The sequence below is a fragment of the Mesoplodon bidens genome (genome assembly GCF_964165515.1).
Source record: "Mesoplodon bidens genome assembly, chromosome: 2".
Taxonomy (NCBI): Eukaryota; Metazoa; Chordata; class Mammalia; order Artiodactyla; family Ziphiidae; genus Mesoplodon; species Mesoplodon bidens.
Window position 1 is genome coordinate 14,926,581 of NC_138177.1, and position 21,555 is coordinate 14,948,135.

At 36.4% G+C, this 21,555-nt stretch overlaps 1 protein-coding gene across 2 annotated transcripts in view; it reads right to left on the minus strand.

The window, feature by feature from the left end:
- USH2A (usherin) overlaps positions 1 to 21,555 on the minus strand; it is a gene marked incomplete at both ends in the record, with an annotated part of 794,746 nt that overhangs the window by 581,714 nt on the left and 191,477 nt on the right. For both annotated transcript variants that reach the window (XM_081220997.1, XM_081220996.1), the window contains 3 exons: positions 671 to 940; positions 1,971 to 2,465; positions 9,481 to 9,639. In XM_081220997.1, coding sequence (XP_081077123.1) covers positions 671 to 940; positions 1,971 to 2,465; positions 9,481 to 9,639 — 924 coding nt within the window. The remainder of the gene's footprint in view (positions 1 to 670; positions 941 to 1,970; positions 2,466 to 9,480; positions 9,640 to 21,555) is intronic.

Genomic DNA, 21,555 nt, shown 5'->3' on the forward strand with positions numbered 1-21,555 from the left:
TATAGATTCAAAGCGTAACAAAAGTGTAGTTTTTTTGTCAAGGGCTCATGAAATTTGAAGTGTTTATAATATAAAGAATGAGGTGGAGGATTAAAAATATCTCATTTGCCTTAGTAAAGCTATCTTAAGAAAATTAAAACTCTTCACCATCTTTCCTTACCATATTGCCAACTGCTTATAAACACACTTGTGAATTATAGATTTTGATGTCTGGGATTATATTTTAAGGTACAATTTGGTACCTAAACTATTTGTTTTGGAAAGAGAAAGAAAAACAAAAACAGATTTGTGAAACTGGTAACAGTTATATCTTTCACTGAACATAAATTGTACTGAATTTGGAGCAAGATGGGACATATGGCCAGCCCACTTCAGGACTGGAAACCAATTGCTATTTCTGACAAACATTCCCAAAAGACTGTAACTACAGTTAAGTCATTTTTGTGCCTTGCAGTAACAACTAAAACATTATTTTCTTCCCTAGAACTTACTGCAAGAACTTTGTGACCTTGAGTTATCTATGAAACCAAGCTATGCATTCAATATTTCCTTGGCTTATGTAAATGTACAGCTCTTGCTTTTCAAATGTATTTAGTGCTGTTGACTTTAATTTGCGGCAATATTTTCATTCAGGAGTTTCCAAAGTAGAGTTCAAAGCATTAGTCTTCACCTGATTCTCCCGTTCTTCCTGTGGTCCAGGCAGAAGACACACTCCCAGCCATGTTCACAGCTAAGACTCTAAACTTGTACTTGGTGTACGGCTCCAAGCCAGTGATGATTGTGGTTGGTTCGGGAGGTTCTACTGCATTTTCATTGGCTGATTCTGCAAGTGGGTAAGGACTGAGCCAGCCACTGCTCTGAAAAACTCGACTTTCTGCTGACCTGGTTTCTCCATTAGATCTCAGTCTTTTCATGTATAGTTCATATCTTATAATTATGCCTAGAAAAGTGAAACGGTGAACAAAGAGGACTTATTAGACAAATGGGCTATTTTAGGGGTGGGGTGATGTTAGGTTATGTGAAGGGTCCTGGCTTTCCTTGTTCTTCTGACTCAATTACCTGTCTATTTTCTTGGTAATCCACATGATAGGTACTTATTAAAAAAAAAAACTAGAAGTTGATAGCTACATGAATGCATGAAATATTACTGAAAAGCATATTCATAGAAAATGAAAACTGAGTGCAAAAGTGTACAAACACAAAATAACTATAATTTACGATAGGTAAATTCAATATTTTTCAGGATGATTGGTCATAATTTCTACTAAGAATGGCTATCTCTTTTTGGAAATTTGATCACTGTACCTTCAATTTGTATAGTTTCAAATTTGGGGATTTTAATTTGATTATCTGCTTAATATAAGCCTTGTTTACATAAATATTAGAATATTACAGTTCATTTCCACCTAGTTTTATCAAGTAACTTAAAAATCTTAAGAAAAAAGCTTTTGTTATAATACGTACATGATATTAAATTACTAAAAATCTGTGAATGTGTGCTGGCCTGTATAACCAAGGGTTCAATTATATAAGCCCCAAAATTAACTTAATGGAGTCAGCTAGCCTATATACATATTTTTTGTATTATTTCATATCTTTTCCTTGCTTAAAAGAAAATTTACTGCTTATGGGTGCCCTAACTTGTGACACAGTCAAATATAATGCATTTCCTAAGTGAGTTTCAAATTAGAAACATCATTTGTGTTATGGCAGATGTCACTAAGAGCAAAGATAATATTAGCCTTCTAGGGGGCAATTTAAATGAGTGGAATTTGTTATTAGATTAAAGAAATATACTTATTCTACTAACCAGGACAAATAGTATATCTTTAGAAATTGTTTCCCAATTATGACATCATGCAGTTATAAAAATGAAAATGGTTGTCAGAATCTTATTGCACAATTCCAAATACCCAGATTCTCCTTCATGTTTTACCCAAGAATGGGAAATCTAGGCCTTGAATTCCTACCATTTGGTTCCATCGGTGGAGCCCATTCTACCTGAAGCTCTGTGGAACTGATCTTCCGCACCTCGGGTGGACCCAGCCTTCGGGGGGGTGCCTGGGCCGTGGTCACTGTCAGAGAGGTGCTGTGTAAACAGCCCCCACTAGTACACGCCTGTACAGCAAAACGGTATTTGGTGAATGGAACCAGATTCCAGATGGTAGCGGTGGTTTCAGGACCTTCATAGGGAACACAGGGCTGGATGCCATCTACAGGAGCACAGGACAAAATATATTTCTCAATAGGACCAGAACGATTTGAAGGTACAGCCCAGGTAAGTGTCACAGAGTCTGAGCTAATAGGACTGATATAACTTAAGTTCAGGCTTCCCTCTGGGGCCCCTGGTTTTGTCCTGTAGGTGACAGCTACACTCCGTGTTGAACCATGCAAGCTGCTGGTCTCAAGGTAATAGGAATAGGCGGTATATGGCGACAGCGCAGTGTCTAAGAAGTACTGAATATCTGAAATTAAAAAAAAAAAAAAAGAAAAGAGTTACATTCCACAAATTGGCAAGGAAACATTTCTAATTATTTTTCTGTTATATAACATAACTACATTAAACTATAACAATCCACTCTTTTGAATAAAAGTATGGTTCATATTTTTAAAAATTGAGATGAAGCAAATACTGGTTACTTTTATTGTGCAGTACAATATAAGAAAAATGCCTTTTGTAATGATGCATATTTAGAAGCTTAAGCTTTTGTTTTGTTCTTTATATGATACAGCATCCTTTTCATAGAAGGTATAAGAGAGTCCTTGCAAATTCTATGAAACAGAAATAACTAGGTTTCTTATAGCAATCAGATTGTTTTTTAGACACTGATACACTAGACCAAGGGTTGGCAAACTACTGGCACAGGCCAGGTCTGTCACCTAGCCAACATCTTGACTAAAGCCTCTTCTGAATTTCCAACCCATGGAAACTGTGAAACTATAAATGATTATTATTGTTTTAAGCTGCTATGTTGTAGAGACAAGTTGTTATCAGCAACGGAGAATTCACACAATTCTAGACACGAAGGATTTGAAGAGAAAGAAGGAGGTAGAAAAAGGAGGTAAAAGAAAAAAAAATGACGGGGAGTGGACATGATCAGGCATATGCCTGGAACTTCCCATTCTCTAAGGGAAAGGGACAGAGAGTGTAAGTCAGGACTGTGAAACATACAAATACCAGTGCGGCTGCCACCCACGCCCTCCTGGGACCATGGGTGGGGGAAGGGTGAGGAGAGGCCCATGATGCAGCGGGTGCCCTATATTAGTAGGCAGATGCAGCACATTTAAGGGCTTAAAGAAAAATAGTTAAGTGTCTAGCGTACGGTTTTAATCCACAGGATTGCATGGTTTCCAGAGTGACGAGGATGCTGTGTTGAGATCCAGCAAGTGTGCTATGGGACCTTCTGTGACTGGGACAAAGTGACCTTCCAGACATGGGCAGGCCAAAGGTTGGATGGAAAATGTGGAAAACAAATCTCAGCGAGTTCCCAGCAATAGCAAGAGCCCAGGGGAGGCTGAGACAGCAGGGTGTTCACGAAGACCTAAACAAGATGAGGATGAACACGTGTTCCGGAGCTTTATGCATTGGTTGTTGATGTCATGAGAAAGGCAAGACATTACCTCTCAAATGAGCCAGCATCTTCTGACATTTCTGCAGAAGCAAAGGGCCAGGGGAAACTGTCCTTCCCCGAATGCATTCATGATGGTGGGGGAAAGGGAATAATTGAAGACTGAACAAGAGTGAATTCTGTAGATTGAACGTTGTATCCTCTCCCAAATTTATAGGCTAGAAACCTAATGCCCAAGGTGATGGTATTAGGAGGTGGGGGGGACTTTGAAAAATGGTGACCTCATGAGGGTGGAGTCCACACAAGGGATTAGTACCCTTGCAAAAGAGGCCCCAGAAAAATCGCTCATCCCTTTCACCATGAGAGGACACAGCGAGAAGTTGGCAGACTGCAACCCCGAAGAGGGACGTCATCAGAACCCAACCATGCTGGCACCCTGACCTTGGACTTCTAGCCTCCAGAACATTGAGAAATAAATTTCTGTTGTTTAGAAGCCACTCAGCCTGTGGTATTTTGTTATAGCAGCCTAAACAGACTCAGACAGTGACCATCTGAGTGAAGGGTTATTTTGACATTCGTTACATATGTCATTGCAAATTCTTCATGAAAATATGTTGAATATCAGACTAGAGTCCAATCAGGTCACAGAAAGCACAGAGTAATCTGAACAAGGAAAGCTGAATACAAAGAATGATTGAGTACAAAAGGGTTTTACTTACTTAGGGGACCAGAAACCTCTAAAGAATGCAGGAAGAGAGGAGACAGAGGCAGGGAAAAGTCCCTACCCCCAGAGCTGAAGCAGAACACCTAGGGAAGGAACAGAACTGGAAGAGATTAAGACCTGGGATGAGACCAGACTTTGTTGCACAGGGTGCGACCGTGGCCCACTTGATGGTGAAGTTTGCTGAGGATCCATGAAGGCAGAACTCCCTTGGAACCTGGCCTCTAGCACCTCAGGTGCTCCACCACTGAACTTACAGAGAAAAAACTTACTGGCAGAGTGCCAAGGAAAGCTGCCCATGATGAGAGGCTGCACCATGGAACTCACTGGAAAGCCACCGTCTGCGGTACTAGGGGAAGATGCCACCTGGGCCTCAGAAGAATTTACTGGGACTGCCATGCACTGTCTTCTGGGGTGCATCTTGTAGAACTCACTCTTATGGGGCCAGAGCTTGGGAAAGCTGCCCTTTGGGGTCCTGGGGAAAAGCTGCCCAAGGGTAGCTTGGCAGCTGTGTGTGGCTGAACATCACTTGTTGAGTGATCTCCTGAGAGGGGTGCACCAGAACCAGGAAGAGAAACCTCCATCTCCTGCAGGATGCCTCCAACACCCTCTACTGACAGAGTGCAACATCATACCGGCTAGTAAAGGAGAAATGTTTACAGGTTCCAGCTCCATTACCACAAAGCAGGCAATGAAGCCAAGGTTTGAAACAGAGAGGCAACAAATGGATAACTTGTACAAGTATACACTAAAAAAATCTTTTATGAGACCATGATCTTTAGCCATATTCTTGGGAAACATTTCCTTGGGAAGCATATAAAATGACTGATGTGTTATTTATAATAGGAAATGGTTAAGTAAATTAAAGTTGAATTTCTTCATGAGTTATATTAGTCTAATATTATGTTAATAGGATTCTAATATTATAGTTATTTAAAACAATAGTGATGAAGACCATACAGCAATATGAGAAAAAATATGAAATGTAATACTGCATAGACTTGATTATTATGCAAAATAAACTGAAGTACATATTTTCCCAGAAATTTTCCAAAATGAAATTCGTTTTTGCACTAGAATGCTGGAATTGTGATATTTTATTTTTTTTCCTTTAAATTTTCTTAATTGGATATACCACTTTTATAATAAAAAGTTACACAAATTCAAATCAAAATCAGGTGTTTCGAGAAATTATTGCACAAGAACATCATGAAATTCCTCTTTAGAGATGCACTGGCTGACAATACTGGCTGACCCCAGCCCCCATGTGTGGCATTCTCACCCACCAGAGCTACATGGAACTGTGCAAGTTGCCTGAATTAACCTTATTTTCTCACACACCTTCATGCCTTGTCTTGTACAATTTCTTCCATGAGAGTAATTCTTCCTCTACTGTGGTATCTGGTTAATTCACCTCACATCACCCACTTTTGTGGAACTTTCAATGGTTCTCAATCATTATCTCTGCCCTCACAGGCATGGTTGCTTTTTACCCCTCCTCCACTTATAGGATACTCAGAAATATTCTAAAAATATTTCTTAATACTCTTAAGTCTATTCTGGTACAATATTTAATACATTACTTTGTAATCTTGGTTTATTTATCTATATCTCTTTTCAATAATGAGAACTGTTCCTTCCATCCTTGTATTTCTAGTGGCTGGTACCATTCCTGGTCTGCAGTAAGCAGTGAACAAAGCAGTGAACAAAGAATGAATGAATGATTCTTCATATGCATATATTTTTTTCTAGGAAATAGTATTAAGACCCTTATAATAAAAAAAACATTGATTTTCATCTATTCTGTTTTCATTCTTATCCCCTGCTTATATTTTCTGGGTTTTTTAGGTTTATTTCTCTCAGAGGTAACTGAACCACCTTACCCTTGCTACATTGATCCTTTGATGTGGTATGGAATAATAAATGATAATGACATTTAAGGAAGAAATGAAATCCCAGAGTTCACTAAGATACAATGTTGTCTAAAACTCTCATCTTAAACTATGTTAATGTCCCTAGTGATGTAAGCAACGGTCACACGTAGAAATAATCTTCCTCTAGTTTCCCTGTGAAAGCATTTCCCTGGAGTAACATTTAAGGACTATCTCCCCACTCATGGTGACCCAAAGGAGGAAAGATTTAACTGATTGTGAATCTGCGGGGGAGCGGAAAGCAAAGCATCCTCAGCCCACTGATTTCTTTTCTAATCTGTCTTCCTTCAGGAGAAAAGATATATTTTCCAATCTGGCTTCTATTAATAATGATGATGATTTTTATTTTTCATTTCCATCTTATAGATGGAATCCTTATGTCTAGTTCCCCTTTAGTTTCAAACTCAAGTAGGAAAAAATAATATGATTTACTGAAACTTCAATACTATCAAAAGTGTGCTATTTCCTACAATAGCTGTTCTCTTCACCCCTATAACACATAAAATACCTATTGGCAACCCTAATCATGGCTGCAGGGGAGATAGTATTAGGTGCTGATTATGTACAATCCCCACTGTGCTAACTTACACCTTTCTCTTCTACTCTTGAAAACTAATTAGGATGCAAAATGAGTGAAATGTTACCTAGGGAAACCACTGACTATACCTTAACTTCCTTTTAAAAAGTTATTTATAAACTTTAAAATTATTCCATCATTATTAGCAGGCATTACTAAGAACAAATAATTTGCAAGCTCTAAAAATGAAAATGCCGGTGTGTTATGATCTTAGGTTGGAAACTACTGCCCTGGAGAATCCCTTAGTGCATGAGGCCAGCTAGGAAAAGTTTTATTCTAACAAGGAATTCTATAATGGTCTCAACCAAATGGTCAAACTTGCTTGGAAGACACACTATTAATTTTCTTTGAAAAGTTCAACGATTCTCCACCTGTAATTCCAAATGCCTTTATTTAACCCAAAGATTTGTGTTCATCCAACTGGATATAAATACTGTTTCCTCTTCATATTACACATGCTATCCACACACTGGAAATAGAGTAATAAACATGAGGGTATTATTAGGATGATACAAAATTCTGACAGCATTAACCAATTGTTCTTACTGTTCAAATGCCATCATGCAGATAATGTGCATATCATTAATTATAGTGATTGTCAAGAAATGCCAGAAGTGGCATTTTTTAATGAAAAATAAGGATTTAAGAAATAATACATGTTTAATAGGATTATATAAATTTCTGATTAGTGAATGAGCACACATTTATTATGTAAGAAACTGTTATTTGGATTCTATATTAGTGCAATCATGAAAAAGAGCCAGAGTGTTGTACTCACATGTAATGTTCTATAAAATAGATCACTATATGTTACTATGTAAAACATGCCTCTGGGTTGAAGGGTATAATTGTGGTTTAATTCTACTATTGAATTAACCTATATGGAAAATAGAGTGATCCTAATATACAACTTAAGAAATAATTCAACCAGTAATAGTGTCATCTTCAAAATCACTTTCAATATTTTAATAACTTTCTCTTCTTCTATCACAAAAACTTAAGTTTCAGAACACCTGGATCATGCTGATATTTGGAAGAAAATAAACATTCTAGTAGCAGGTTTTTAGGATGCTTTGCCAACATGGCAGATGTAGACAGATGTTCCTTTCCCTTTGCAATCTGCGTTATAAAGTTCAGAGCTTCCATTAACTTCAAAGAAGACTAGGAGTACTGAAGAGACATTTAGAGTTAACACAAAGTACTGAATGTAATAACATAAGTCATACAGAACTGGGTGCAAAATGTAACCTACTATAATATATACAAAATAAAACTGTATGCTATGCAAAAGTTGTAACGCCAATCAATATGTCAAAACAAGGCACCTTCCTAATCATTTTCAGAAAGATTATGGAACTTCAGTGTTTTTACATAGCTTTATATACTTTTCTAATTAATTAATCACGTTAAACTAGAATTTGGAAAACTGGGTCTTAAACAAAGAGAACAACATGGAAACCTGAATTGGAATCACTGTTCCAATGATTCTTAAATTAGTTTCTTAAATTAGTTTCTTAAACTAGTTTCTTAAACTAGCTTGTAGCTAAACATGACCAAAGCAAATATCAGAGAAGACAAGGCTGGAAGAAAATTTCCAAGTTTTCCTTCTGTCTTTAGGGAAAAGTTATCTGAAACATCTGAGTAAATCTTTTTAAAGATAATGGGTCTAAACAGTTTGATTTCTACAAGCTCCTTCAAATTCTTCATAATAGTTACAGGTGCAAAGATAGTCTTCATGGTTTGTTCACATCCTTCTTCTCTCAATTTAGTTCCATGTTGCTGGGTTTTACCTCTGTGGAAATGGCAATGTATGCATATAGTTATACTATTTGCTTGAATGTTAGGACTCTGATTTCCCTTTTTGAAAAGTCCGTTTTTCAACCTGAGAATTTAAAATGTGAACCCCTTATAATAGAAATATTTGATAAATTTTCTATAATCCTTATACCCAGAAAAATGATAGACCAGTTTGTTGTAAGTCTTCCAGTATTTTATATATTTTAAATTAAAATATAATTCATAGATTATTTTAATATCTTTTAGTTACCTTAAACAGTATTTCATGGACATTTCCCATTCATTAATAACTAAACTAAGATAGCACTTTATAGGTGACCATATTCTACCATTTACTTAATAATGCACCAGATTCTATTATGTCATGTACCATAATTTACTGAAAGTTTTTTGAATGTCTGACTTTTTCCAATATTTTGCAATTACAAATAGTACAGGTTTGGACATATTTTGTGATTTGGTGTCCCTTTATGACTATTCATTTGAGATACATTTTCTAAAGTAGGTTTGCTGAGTCAAATGGTTTGCAAAAGGGTAAGGTTTCTCATATATTTTAACAAGTTATCCCACATGAAAAGTCATACCAATGAACCCTCACAGATAGCCCAGCAGTTTGTGTAAGTTCTAGCTTCTCCATATCGTCATTAATCCTGGAAAGGGTAATTTGTTTTCATCTTTGAGGCTTTGATAAGCATTCATGTCTTAACAAATAATAAGCATCTCATTTTCACTGCGTTTCTTTGATTACTAGTGAGATTTGTAATTCTCTCTCCGCTGAAACACTCCATGCTAGACAACAACATGTCTCCTCAATGTCAAAGAACTTAACTAATGTATCAATTTTCAGAATATTATATCTTTCCATCACCAAACCTTGAAACTCACCGTATGGGTATTGATCTTCAATTGTGTAGATTTCAAAACCATCCCGGAATAAACTGTAAGTGAGCCAGTGGGCATTTGGAGAATCAGGTGGACTCCAGGAAAGACTGATAGCAGAAGAATTTTGAACTTTTCCTCTGGGTGGAGGTTGCTGGGATGGAGCTAAATTACAATGGAGAGAGCATGTATCAGCAAAGGCAATCAATAAGGACACGAGTAAACTTAAGTAAGATATCCAGCAAAGAGGTCTTTCTGATTCAGGATTACTTTATCAAGAAGACATGTGGTTTACCAAGACATTAATAAACAAAGAGTATACATCATGAGTTCTCTAAAACAAAGCTTTTTATCTATAAACATAAAATACATTTGTAGGTCAATGCAGCTGACATAAATATGGTTGGGGGAAAAAAACCACAAAAGTTTACATAGCACTTCTTTTTTGTTGAAGTATAGTTGACTTACAATATTATATTCATTTCAGGTGTATAACATAGTGATTTGATACTTGTATAGATAATGCACCCTACAGAGTTATTATAGCATTATTAACTATATTCCCTGTGCTGTACACTACATCCCTGTGACTTATTTATTCTGTAACTGGAAGTTTGTACTTCTTAATCCCCTTCACCTATTTCACCCATTCCCCACCTCCCTTCTGGCAACCATTAGTTTGTTCTCTGTATCCATGAGTTTGTTTCTGTTTTGTTCTATTTGTTCATTTTTTTTAGATTCCACATATAAATGAAAACATACAGTATTTCTCTAACTCTCCACCTCTTTCTTTGAATTTTTCAGAGAAACTATCCAAGGATGCATAATATTTATTTTCTACTTAATTAAATTAAAAGTTGATACACATAAATTGTGTTGAAACTTGAAATAAGTCGTGTAATTTTTGGATTTTTTAAAAGGAAGTTTTCCATTCCATTAAGCACAATGTTTCATCTTGCTTCACAGAGCATAGTGTAAAAGAAATAATAATAGCTGGTGATACAAATAGCTGTGGATGCTAAGGATGTTAAATAGTCTAAATATTAGCAAGAAACAAATTAAATGTACTACATGAACACCAAGCACCTGTTAGAGTTGCTATGATTGTTTATAACACCTGTTCAAATGCTGTGATTGTAACATAGAAAACAAACTTATGGTTACCAAAGGGGAAATCAGTGGGGGGGGGGGTGTGGAGGGGGGAGAAGGGATAAATTAGGAGTTTGGGATTAAAAGATACACACTACTATACATAAAATAGATAAACAACAAGACCTACTGTTTGGCACAGGGAATTATATTCAATATCTTGTAATAATCTCTAATGGAAAAAAATCTGAAAAAGAATATATATAAATATATGTATATAACTGAAGCACTTTGCTGTACACCTGATACTAACAAAACACTGTAAATCAACTATACTTCAATTTAAAAAGTGCTGTGATTCAGAGGTAGAGAACAAACATATGGACACCAAGGGGGGGAAAGCAGGGCGGGGGGGATGAATTGGGAGATTGGGATTGACATATATATACTAATATATACAAGATAGATAACTAATAAGAACCTGCTGTATAGCACAAAAAAATAAAATTAAATTAAAAATGCTGTGATTGTTAGAGATAATATGTTTGCTTCCATCAGGCACATAAGAGCATTCATCTCACTATTTTAGTGATTATTTTTTATAGTATAAATATATACTATGAACACATCGTTTCTTATCACTATATTTTTCATAGTCTCCCTATTTTGGAGAATCAGTCTACATTTTTTTCCCCAGAAGATATAAAGGTAAAGGAGAAAAACAATGTCTAACTATATTTTAAGGGCAATCAACCACCAGTTTATTTACTCCCCTCTGGTTTAAGATGCATAACCCTTCATCCATTTAGAGAAGCATAATCTAATCGGACTTTCTCACTGAATAAAATGACAAAGGCCCAGTTTGCTGTGTTAACTTATTTTGTAAATCATTAATCTTTCTGTTGAGAAAAAATTTTAAATGATGAATTGATCATGAATCGATCATCAATATTATTATATGAAATATCTGCAGTCACTAGGTGATAGTCAACATTTCAGAAGAAAAGAAAGTGCACACTCAAGTGATTTAATAAAGAGCTTAATAAAGAAACTATTTTCAAAAGGGCGGGCAGAATGTAAAGGAATCAAAAGACATGGAGCAGTACTCTGGGGTATGGTAACAGCAGAGCTCTTTTACTACTTATGTCACGGGTCAAGACCAATCCCAGGCTCAATGATTCACTAGAAATTCATTCACTCATCATATAGTCCTACTCATGGGTAAGATTTATTACAGCAAAAGGATACAGAGTACCATCAAAAAAGGGAAAAGGTACATGGGTAAAGTCTGAGGGAAACCAGGCACAAGCTTTGAGTTACAGAGGATGGGCTTAATTTCCCTAGCAACATATAAAAACACATGTGAAATGCTGCCAACCAGAGAAGTTCATTAGAAACTCAGTGCCCAGTGTCTATAGTGGGGACTGTTCATGTAGGCAGTCTCTGCCTGGCACACACCAAAATTTCAAACTCCCAGAAAGAAAGCAGGTGTTAAGCATTGTATGGTCAGGCCACTCAAGAGGGCTGTTCTCTTGCTCTCTGTACATCCTCTGTTCAGCCAGTGCCTGCTTCACCTACATCCTACTCACAGGACTGACCTTCCTACATACTTGTCCCAGGTCCCAGCTAATGATTGTTCTTACCAGAGGCAGTGAAGGGCGTGGCCCATGGCTGGTTTCCTTGGTAACCGAAGAGCCAGCCAGAGGTAATTCCCCCTATAACTGGCAATCCCTCCCACACCCCAGTGAAGCCTACAGCCATGTCCTGCCTGCTCTCCCCTGCATATGGTGGGGTGTCACTCCAGGACCTTGCTTCAGACATGTAAGCTTCCCTATCCATTAAATCATTCATGTCACTGTCATTGACTCCAGACTCCTTCTTTGGTCTCAAAACTGGGGAAATGGAGGCCAGTATTTCTTATGGGTTGCAGCCCAACAAGCATAAACCGTGTAATCTGTACAAAATTTAAGGGACAGTGAGCCCTTCATAAAAATTCTGAGGATGGTGGGAGCCATCACAAAATCCAAATCCCAGATGGCATCCAAAGGCCAACTTTGTAAGCAGGTCTCTCTAAAGACAAGCATTCAGGCCTGCTATGTTAACTTTTTCTCACACATTATCCCTAGCTTGAAGGGGCACAGCACTCAGGGACAGAAAGGGATGTGTGAAGAGCATCATCTGACCACTCACTGAAGGACAGAGCCAGCTCAAGGCCACTCTTACACTGAGACAGGGAGCTGGGGATTAAATGTTCTGACTTCCCTTTCTGCCAGCCCTCCTCCAGATGACTAGAAGGTTCCTACTTGTAGCTGAAGCCAACTGAGAGTCAGGGGGCAAGAGAGCCTGCAGACACAGAACATACAGAATCTTGGGGAACAGAGCAGAGTGAGAAGTATGGAGTAGTAACGTGAAGTTATCCTAACACACCAGGTAAAGACTTTCAACTAAGAGCTATTACTAATTCATCAGTACTCATGAATGATATACTCCATTTTAAAGACATGAGATAATCCAACAATAGCATTTTAAGAAAGTATATCAAGAGCACTGAATTTGAAAGATATAAAATTCCATATCTTATGCACAGGCTTCCTAAAGACAATGTCTCTAAACCTATGGTAGATAATATTGATGTCATATTTTTCAAGAAAAATGTTCAACCTAGATACATTCTCACTCTTCCCCTTTATCTTTTTTTTTGGAGGGAATTTCATTGTTATGTTAAAATTCTAACTGTCCATATGCCTATTTAGATATAGGACAGTGAGTAATAACAATCTCAAAATGACACATGAAAAGAGAATTATTTCCAAACAGCACCTTATATTTTTGAATTCAATGATTTGCCATATTTTGCTATGGTCACTTTGGTTGGTTGAATACTGACAGTACATTTGATCTTTCAGGGAATTCTAATTTAGGGCTCTAAATCCTGTTATTCTTAGTGGAACTTCAAAGATTCATAAACTGTCTCATCTACAGCACTCTCAAATAGCCTCGTAATCCACGGCAACTTAATGTTTTTTCGTTAATATTAGTGATTACATCTAAAACTCCGCCTGCTCTCAGGAACACAATAAATTTCAGAGTTAGAGCAATGAAAACTGACCATCAAACTATTTTCTAAGATGGCAAAATACTTTTGGGATGATTGAAAGAGAGATAGATGTTTCAGTCCCATGTCAAAGGATGTAGAAAATGATTTGCATTACGTGAAAATTTCCTTGACAACAAACACAGTCATACACATATATACACACATAGGCTCTTTCAAATGTTTAAAGTTGATTACTTTTTATGACCATCTCTAACCACAATCTTGTCTGACTTCACAGTGTGAATGAATAATGCTTGTTTGACATTTAATGAGAATTTTCAAAGACCTGAAGGTTTAGATAGTTCAATACCACTCTAAGAATAAATATTTTGAAATCCTGGGCATGAGATAACTTGAACCCACTTTTATGTGCTGAAAGTAGGATTCTGAGAAAATGGTCATACACTCATTAATCAAAATTGCCAAGAATGGTCTTTGTATAAGACTCTCTTTTAAGGAAGGAAAGTATAATATTGTGACTACATCCATCAGTTTGGGATTACATCCCAGCTTGGGAACTTTGTAACTGTATGATTGCAGTCAAATTTCAATTGGATGCTCTGACCCTTTTCTTATTTAGAGTAAGAAGATGATAATGTCTACCTTTGAAAGCCAAAGCAACTATTATAAGTGTGTTCTAAAAATTAAAGAAAAATATGATAATTTTGTTTCAACAAAAAGGGAATTTCAACAGAGAAAGAGAATGTATAAAAACACCAAAACCAGAGTTGAAGAGTATAATAACTAAAATGGAAACTTCTTTAGAGGGCTCAGTGGCAGATTTGAAATGAAAGAAGAATCAGTAAACTTGATATAAAGCAACAGATGGAACTTAAATATACAACAATATGATTTATCTAATCCAAAGAACAGAGAAAAAAATTTAACAAAAGTGAAAACAGCCTTAGAGATCTGTGAGTAAATGTCATATGTACAATGTGTCAACATATGTGTAATGGGAACCACAAAGGAGAGAAAAGACAGAGAAAGGAGAAAAAAATAGTTGAAGAAATACTGGCTCAAACTGTCCAAATTCAATGTAAAACACTTATCTCTAATTCCAAAAAGCATAATGAATTCAAGTAGGATACACACAAAGTGATTCAGACCTAGACATAGTGTAGTCAAACTGGTGAAAGAAAAAGACAAACTTTTGAAAGCAGTAAGAGAAAAACAACTCATAACACAGTTGAAGGGAAATACAATTAAAGGTTTACAGAAACAAAGGAGGCCAGAAGGTAGTAGAATGACATATTTAAAGTCCCAAAAGAAAAAAGAATAGTTGGTACCAAGAACTCTATATCTAGAAAAAATTACTCATCAAAAGTAAAAGTTAGGGGCTTCCTGGTGGCGCAGTGGTTGAGAGTCCGCCTGTCGATGCAGGGGACTCGGGTTCGTGCCCCGGTCCGGGAAGATCCCACATGCCGCGGAGCAGCTGGGCCCGTGAGCCATGGCCGCTGAGCCTGCGCATCTGGAGCCTGTGCTCCACAACGGGGGAGGCCACAGCAGTGAGAGGCCCACATACCACAAAAAAAAAAAAAAAAAAAAAGTAAAAGTTAAATAAAGGTATTCTCAAATAATTTTTAAAAAATCTAAGAGAATTCATTGTTAGCAGTCTAGCCCTATGAAAACTAGAAATAATGGATACAGACAGAAACGCCAAAGCAATCCATCAGGCTACAAGGAAATGATAAAGAGAGTAAACTGAATCATGGGAAGGTAGGGAAAACACCAGAAATGGTAAATATGTGGGTAAATTATGTGGATAAATATTAAAGACAGTGTATGTGTGTTCTGTATTCATATTCTGCTTCCTTCTGTCAAATCATTTGAAAAGCCTACTATTGCTTAAAACAATAATTATATTAGTGTAACATACACATATACCCACATGCACACACACACATGCATGCACAATCATAGCACAAAAATGGGGAAGGAAAAGGAGCTACATCAGAGCATAGTTATTATATTTTACTAGAATTAAGTCTGTACAAACCTGAAGTAATCTGTGGCAGACAAAGATATATAGTCTAATTCTTAGAGCAGTCACTAGTAAAATAGCGCTAAAATATAGATTAAAAGTCATCAGAGTATGGTACACCAATTTTCAACAAGATTGACAATTATCAAGGAAAGAATATTCTTTTAAACAGATACTGGTGGGACAACTGGATAGTCACATTTTTTTAAACTTTTTTTTTAACATCTTTGTTGGAGTATAATTGCTCTACAATGGTATATTAGTTTCTGCTTTATAACAAAGTGAATCACTTATGCATATACATATGTTCCCATATCTCTTCCCTCTTGCATCTCCCTCCCTCCCACCCTCCCTATCCCACCCCTCTAGGTGGTCACAAACCACTGAGCTGATCTCCCTGTGCTATGCGGCTGCTTCCCACTAGCTAGGATAGCCACATTTAAAAGAATGAACCTGGAACTTTAACTAGCACCATATATAGAAATTAATTCAAAATGGATCAAAGACCTAAGTGTAAGACCTAAAACTATAAAACTCTTAGCAGCAAACATAAGGGTTTGCTTATCTTCATAACCTTGGATTTGGCAGTGGTTTCATAGATATGACATAAATGCATGAGCAACAAATGAAAAAACAGATAAATTGGACTTCATCAAAATTAAAAACTACTATGCTTCAAATGACACCGTCAAGAAAATTTAAAGACAACTTGCAGAATGGGAGAAAACATTTGCAAATCATATAGCTGATAAAGGACTTGTACTTAGAACGTATAAAAAACAATTACAACTCAGTAATAAAGACAAATAACCCACTAAAAATGATAAAACTACTTGAACAGATATTTCTCCAAAGACCATACCCAAAGAGCCAATAAGCACATGAAAAGATGCTTGACATAATTAGTCATCAGGAAAATGCAAATCAAAACCACAGTGAGAGAACACTTCACACCACTACAATGGTTATAATTAAAAAGACAGATAATTAGTGTCGCTGAGGATGTGGAGAAATTGGAACCTTTATACATACTGGTGAGAATGAAAATGAAACAGTTACTTTGGAAAACAGTCTGGCTGTTCCTCAAAAGTTTAAACATAGAGTTAACATGTGGCCCACATTTCCACTTATAGGTATATCAATCATCACCTTAAATGTGAATGGCCAAAATTCAATAATTAAGAGACAGAAACTGATGGAATGGATAAAAGAACAAGACCCACCAATACGTGATCTATAAGAAACCCTACTTAAATAAAAAGAAAAAGATATGGTAAGAATAAAAGGATGAGAATAATATACTATGCTAACAAACCAAAAGAAAGCTGGAGTAGCTATATTCATTTCAGACCTCAAAACTGGAAAAATTATCAGGGAAAAAAAGAGGAGCATTACATAATGAAAAAGTGGCCAAAGCTCAAGAATAGAATGCACCTAAAAACAGAACATCAAAATATTTGAAGCAAAACATGATAGAAGTGCAACAAAAAATAGATAAATCCTATTAAAATTGGAGAATTCTACACCACTGTTTCAGTAATTGAGAGATTCAGCAGCCAGAAAATCAGTAAGGATACAGCTGACCTGAAAAACACTGAACCAAACTCATCTAACTGACTTTTACAGAGTATTCCACCTAATACACATTCTTCTCAAGTTCACATGAAACATTCAAGATGGACCACATAATGGACCATAAAATCCACCTTAAAAATATTAAAGTATAAAAATAATTGAAAGTATATTCTCATCCTACAATAGAACTAAACTGGAAATCAATAAAAGAAAAATAAGTTAAAAATCCATAAATATTTGGAGATTAAACATGCTTCTAATAACACATGCACCAAAAAAGAAGTCTCAAGAGAAATTTTTAAATATTTTGAACTAAATGAAAATGAAAATAAAATTTATCAAAATTTGTATGATGCAGCAAAAGCAGTGTTTAGAGGGAAATGTATAGTATATTAAATGCATATATTAAAAGAAATGCATATATAAAAATGTATATAATGGAAAAAAATCTAAAGTCAATTACCCAAGATTCATACCTCAGGAAACTAAGAATTTTTAGAAAGACACAAATTATAAAAACAGGCTAAAAATATAAAATCTAACTTGACCTATACTAAGAAATTCAACTAGTAATTTAAAATCCCACAAAGAAAATCCAAGTCCAGGTGTTTCACTGGTGAGTTCTCTCAAACATGTAAGGAAAAAAATGATACAAATCCAATAGAACTCTTTCAAAAAACAGAGGACGAGGGGCTTCCCTGGTGGCACAGTGGTTGAGAGTCCACCTGCCGATGCAGGGGACACGGGTTCGTGCCCCAGTCCGGGAAGATCCCACATGCCACGGAGTGGCTAGGCCCATGAGCCATGGCTACTGAGCCTGCGCATCCAGAGCCTGTGCTCGGCAATGGGAGAGGCCACAACAGTGAGAGGCCTGCATACCACAAAAAAAAAAAAAAAAAAAAAAAGAGGAGGAATGAGTATTTCCCACCATTTTATTTATCAGGCCAGTATTACCCTGATAGCAAATCTACAGAAACATAATTACAGAACATAAAACTACAGACCAACATCCCCCATGAACAGACATATAAAAGTATCTTAATAAAATATTAACAAGCCAGAACTATATCTAAAGATTTAAAAAGAATTAGTTACTACAAGTAATTGGCATTTATCTCTGGAATTAAAGATTTATTCTCTGGAAATCAATTAATTTAACATATCATATCAATAAAATAAAGGACAAAAATTATCTGATCATCTCAATAGAAGCACAAAAAGCATTTGACAAAATCCAATACCTACTTATGATTTTAAAACAAAAACAAAAAAACTTGAAACAAAATAGAAATAGAGGGGAACTTTCTTAACCCCATGAAGGGCATCTACATAAAACCTACAGCTAATATTATACTTAGTGGGGAGATGCTGAAGGTTGCCTTTGGGATCAGGAATGAGGCAAAGATGTCTGTTCCCAGTATTTCTATTTGGCATTTAACTGGAGTTTCTATCAAGTCCTCAAAACAAGGAAAAGAAATTAGAAGCATATAAATGGAAAGAAAGTGAAATTGTTGACGTTCATGGACTACATGATCATGTATGTACAAATTTCTAAAGAATTCCCTCCCCCCAAAAAACCTACTAGACATAATAAGTTTATTTAGCAGGGTAACATGATACAACAACAATATTCAAAAATCAATTGCACTTTTCAACAAATGGTGCTGGAACAACTGTCTATCCACATGCAAAAAAATGAATCATGACACAGACCTCACACCCTTCACAAAAATCAACTCAAAATGGATCACAAACCTAAATTAAAATATAAAACTACAAACTCCCAGAAGATAGCAAAGGAGAAAATCTAGATAACCTTGGGTTTGGGGATGACTTTTTAGATACGACACCAATGGCATGATCCAAAAAGAAATAACTCATAAGTTTGACTTCATTAAAATCAAAAATTTCTGCTCTGTGAAAGACACTATTAAAAAAATGAAAAGATAAGCCAGAGACTGGAGAAAATATTCACAAAAGACATATCTGATAAAGGACTGTTATTCAAAATACACAAAGAATTCTTAAAACTCAACAATAAGAAAACAAACAACCTGATTAAAAAATGGGTCAAAGACCTTAACAGATACATCAACAAAGACAATATACAGATGCTTATTCTTTTCAAATAAGCATCTGAAAAGAATTTCCTTATCACATGTCATTAGGGAAATGCAAATTAAAACAATGAGATACCACTATACACCCATTATAACAGCCAAAATCGAGAACATTGACAACACTAAATAATGTTAAGAATGTAGAGCAACAGGAACTCTCATTCACTGCTGGTGGGGATGCAAAATGGTACAGCCACTTTGGAAAACAGTTTGGTACTTTCTTACAAAACTAAACATACTCTTACCATATGATCCAGTAATTGTACTCCTGGGTATTTGCCCAAAGGAGTTGAAAACTTATGTCCACTCAAAAATCTGTAAACAGATGCTTAAAGCAGCTTTATTCATAGCTGTCAAAAGTAAGAAACAATCAAAAGTTCTTCAGTAGGTGAATGTACAAATAAAATGTGGTACATCCAGACAATAGATTATTATTCAGCACTAAAAAGAAATGTGCTATCAAGCCATGAAAAGACATGGAGGAATTTAAATGTATATTTCTAGGTGAAAGAAGTCAAACTGAGAAGGCTACATCCTGTATGATTCCAACTAGAAGACATTCTGGAAAAGGCAAAACTATGAAGACAGTAAAAAGATCTGTGGTTTCAGGGTTTGGGTGGGGGAAGAAAGGATGAAAAAGCAGAGCACAGAGGATTTTTAAAACTGTAAAACTACTCTATGTATGATGCTAAAATGGTGGATACGTGTCATTTTATATTGACAAGATCCATAGAATGTATTGCATACACCAAAAATGAACTATATACTTTGTAATCTATGGACTTTGGATGATAATGATATGTCAACGTAGGCTCATCAATTGTAATAAATGCACCACTCTTTGGGGAGGCTATGCATGTGAGGGGGCAGAGAAAACATGGGAAATCTCTGTACTTTCCTCTCAATTTTGTTGTGAACCTAAAACTGCTCTCAAAAATAAAGTCCTTTTATTTTTTTTTTTTTTTTTTTTTTTTTTTTTTTTGCGGTACGCGGGCCTCTCACTGTTGTGGCCTCTCCCGTTGCGGAGCACAGGCTCCGGATGCGCAGGCTCAGCGGCCATGGCTCACGGGCCCAGCCGCTCCGCGGCATATGGGATCCTCCCAGACCGGGGCACGAACCCGTATCCCCTGCATCGGCAGGCGGACTCTCAACCACTGCGCCACCAGGGAGGCCCATAAAGTCCTTTTAAAAAATCAATTGTACTTCAGTATACTAGCAATTAATTTGGAAGTAAAATTAAGAAAATAGTCTCATTCACAGTGTCATTTCATTCACAACAGCATCAAAGAGACAAAAGATGCATTTAATTAAGAATGTACAAGTCCAGAACACTGCAAACTGTATAGCACTGCCAAGAAAAATTAAAGACCTAAATAGACAGAGACATACACTTTCATGTGCTGTAAGACTCAATACTATTAAGATGTCAACTCCACCTAAATTAATCTGTAGATTCAACACAACCTCTACGCAGATCCCAGCAGGTCTGTTTGTAGAAATTGACAAGATAACACCAAGGATGTATACAGAAATGTGGAAGAACTAAAATAGTCAAAATAATTTTGAGGAAAATAGTTGGTCCTGATTTCAAGACTAAAGCTACAGTAATCAAAACAGTGTGGCTTTGGTATAAGAATAAACATAAGGATCAATGAACGAGGAGAGAGAACCTTGTATGGTCACTTGACTTTCTTATGTAGTAAAATATATATAAAACATAAAATTTACCATTTTAGCCATTTTTAAAAGTATGTTTTAGTGGCATTAAGTACATTTACAGGGCTTCCCTGGTGGCGCAGTGGTTGAGAGTCCGCCTGCCGATGCAGGGGACACGGGTTCGTGCCCCGAGCCCGGAAGATCCCACATGCCGCGGAGCGGCTGGGCCCGCGAGCCATGGCCGCGGAGCCTGTGTGTCCGGAGCCTGTGCTCCGCAGCGGGAGGGGCCACAGCAGTGAGAGGCCCGCGTACAGCAAAAAAAAAAAAAAAAAAAAAAAAAAAAAAAAAAAAGTACATTTACAATGTTGTGCAACCATTACCACTATTCATCTCCAAAACTTTTTCATCATCCTAAAGAGAAACTCTGTACCCATTAAACAATAACTTTCCATTCCCCTCCCTCAACCCCTGATAAGACTATTTTACTTTCTATGTATATGAAGTTGCCTATTCTAGGTATCTCATATAAATGGAATTATATAATACTTTTTGCATAACTT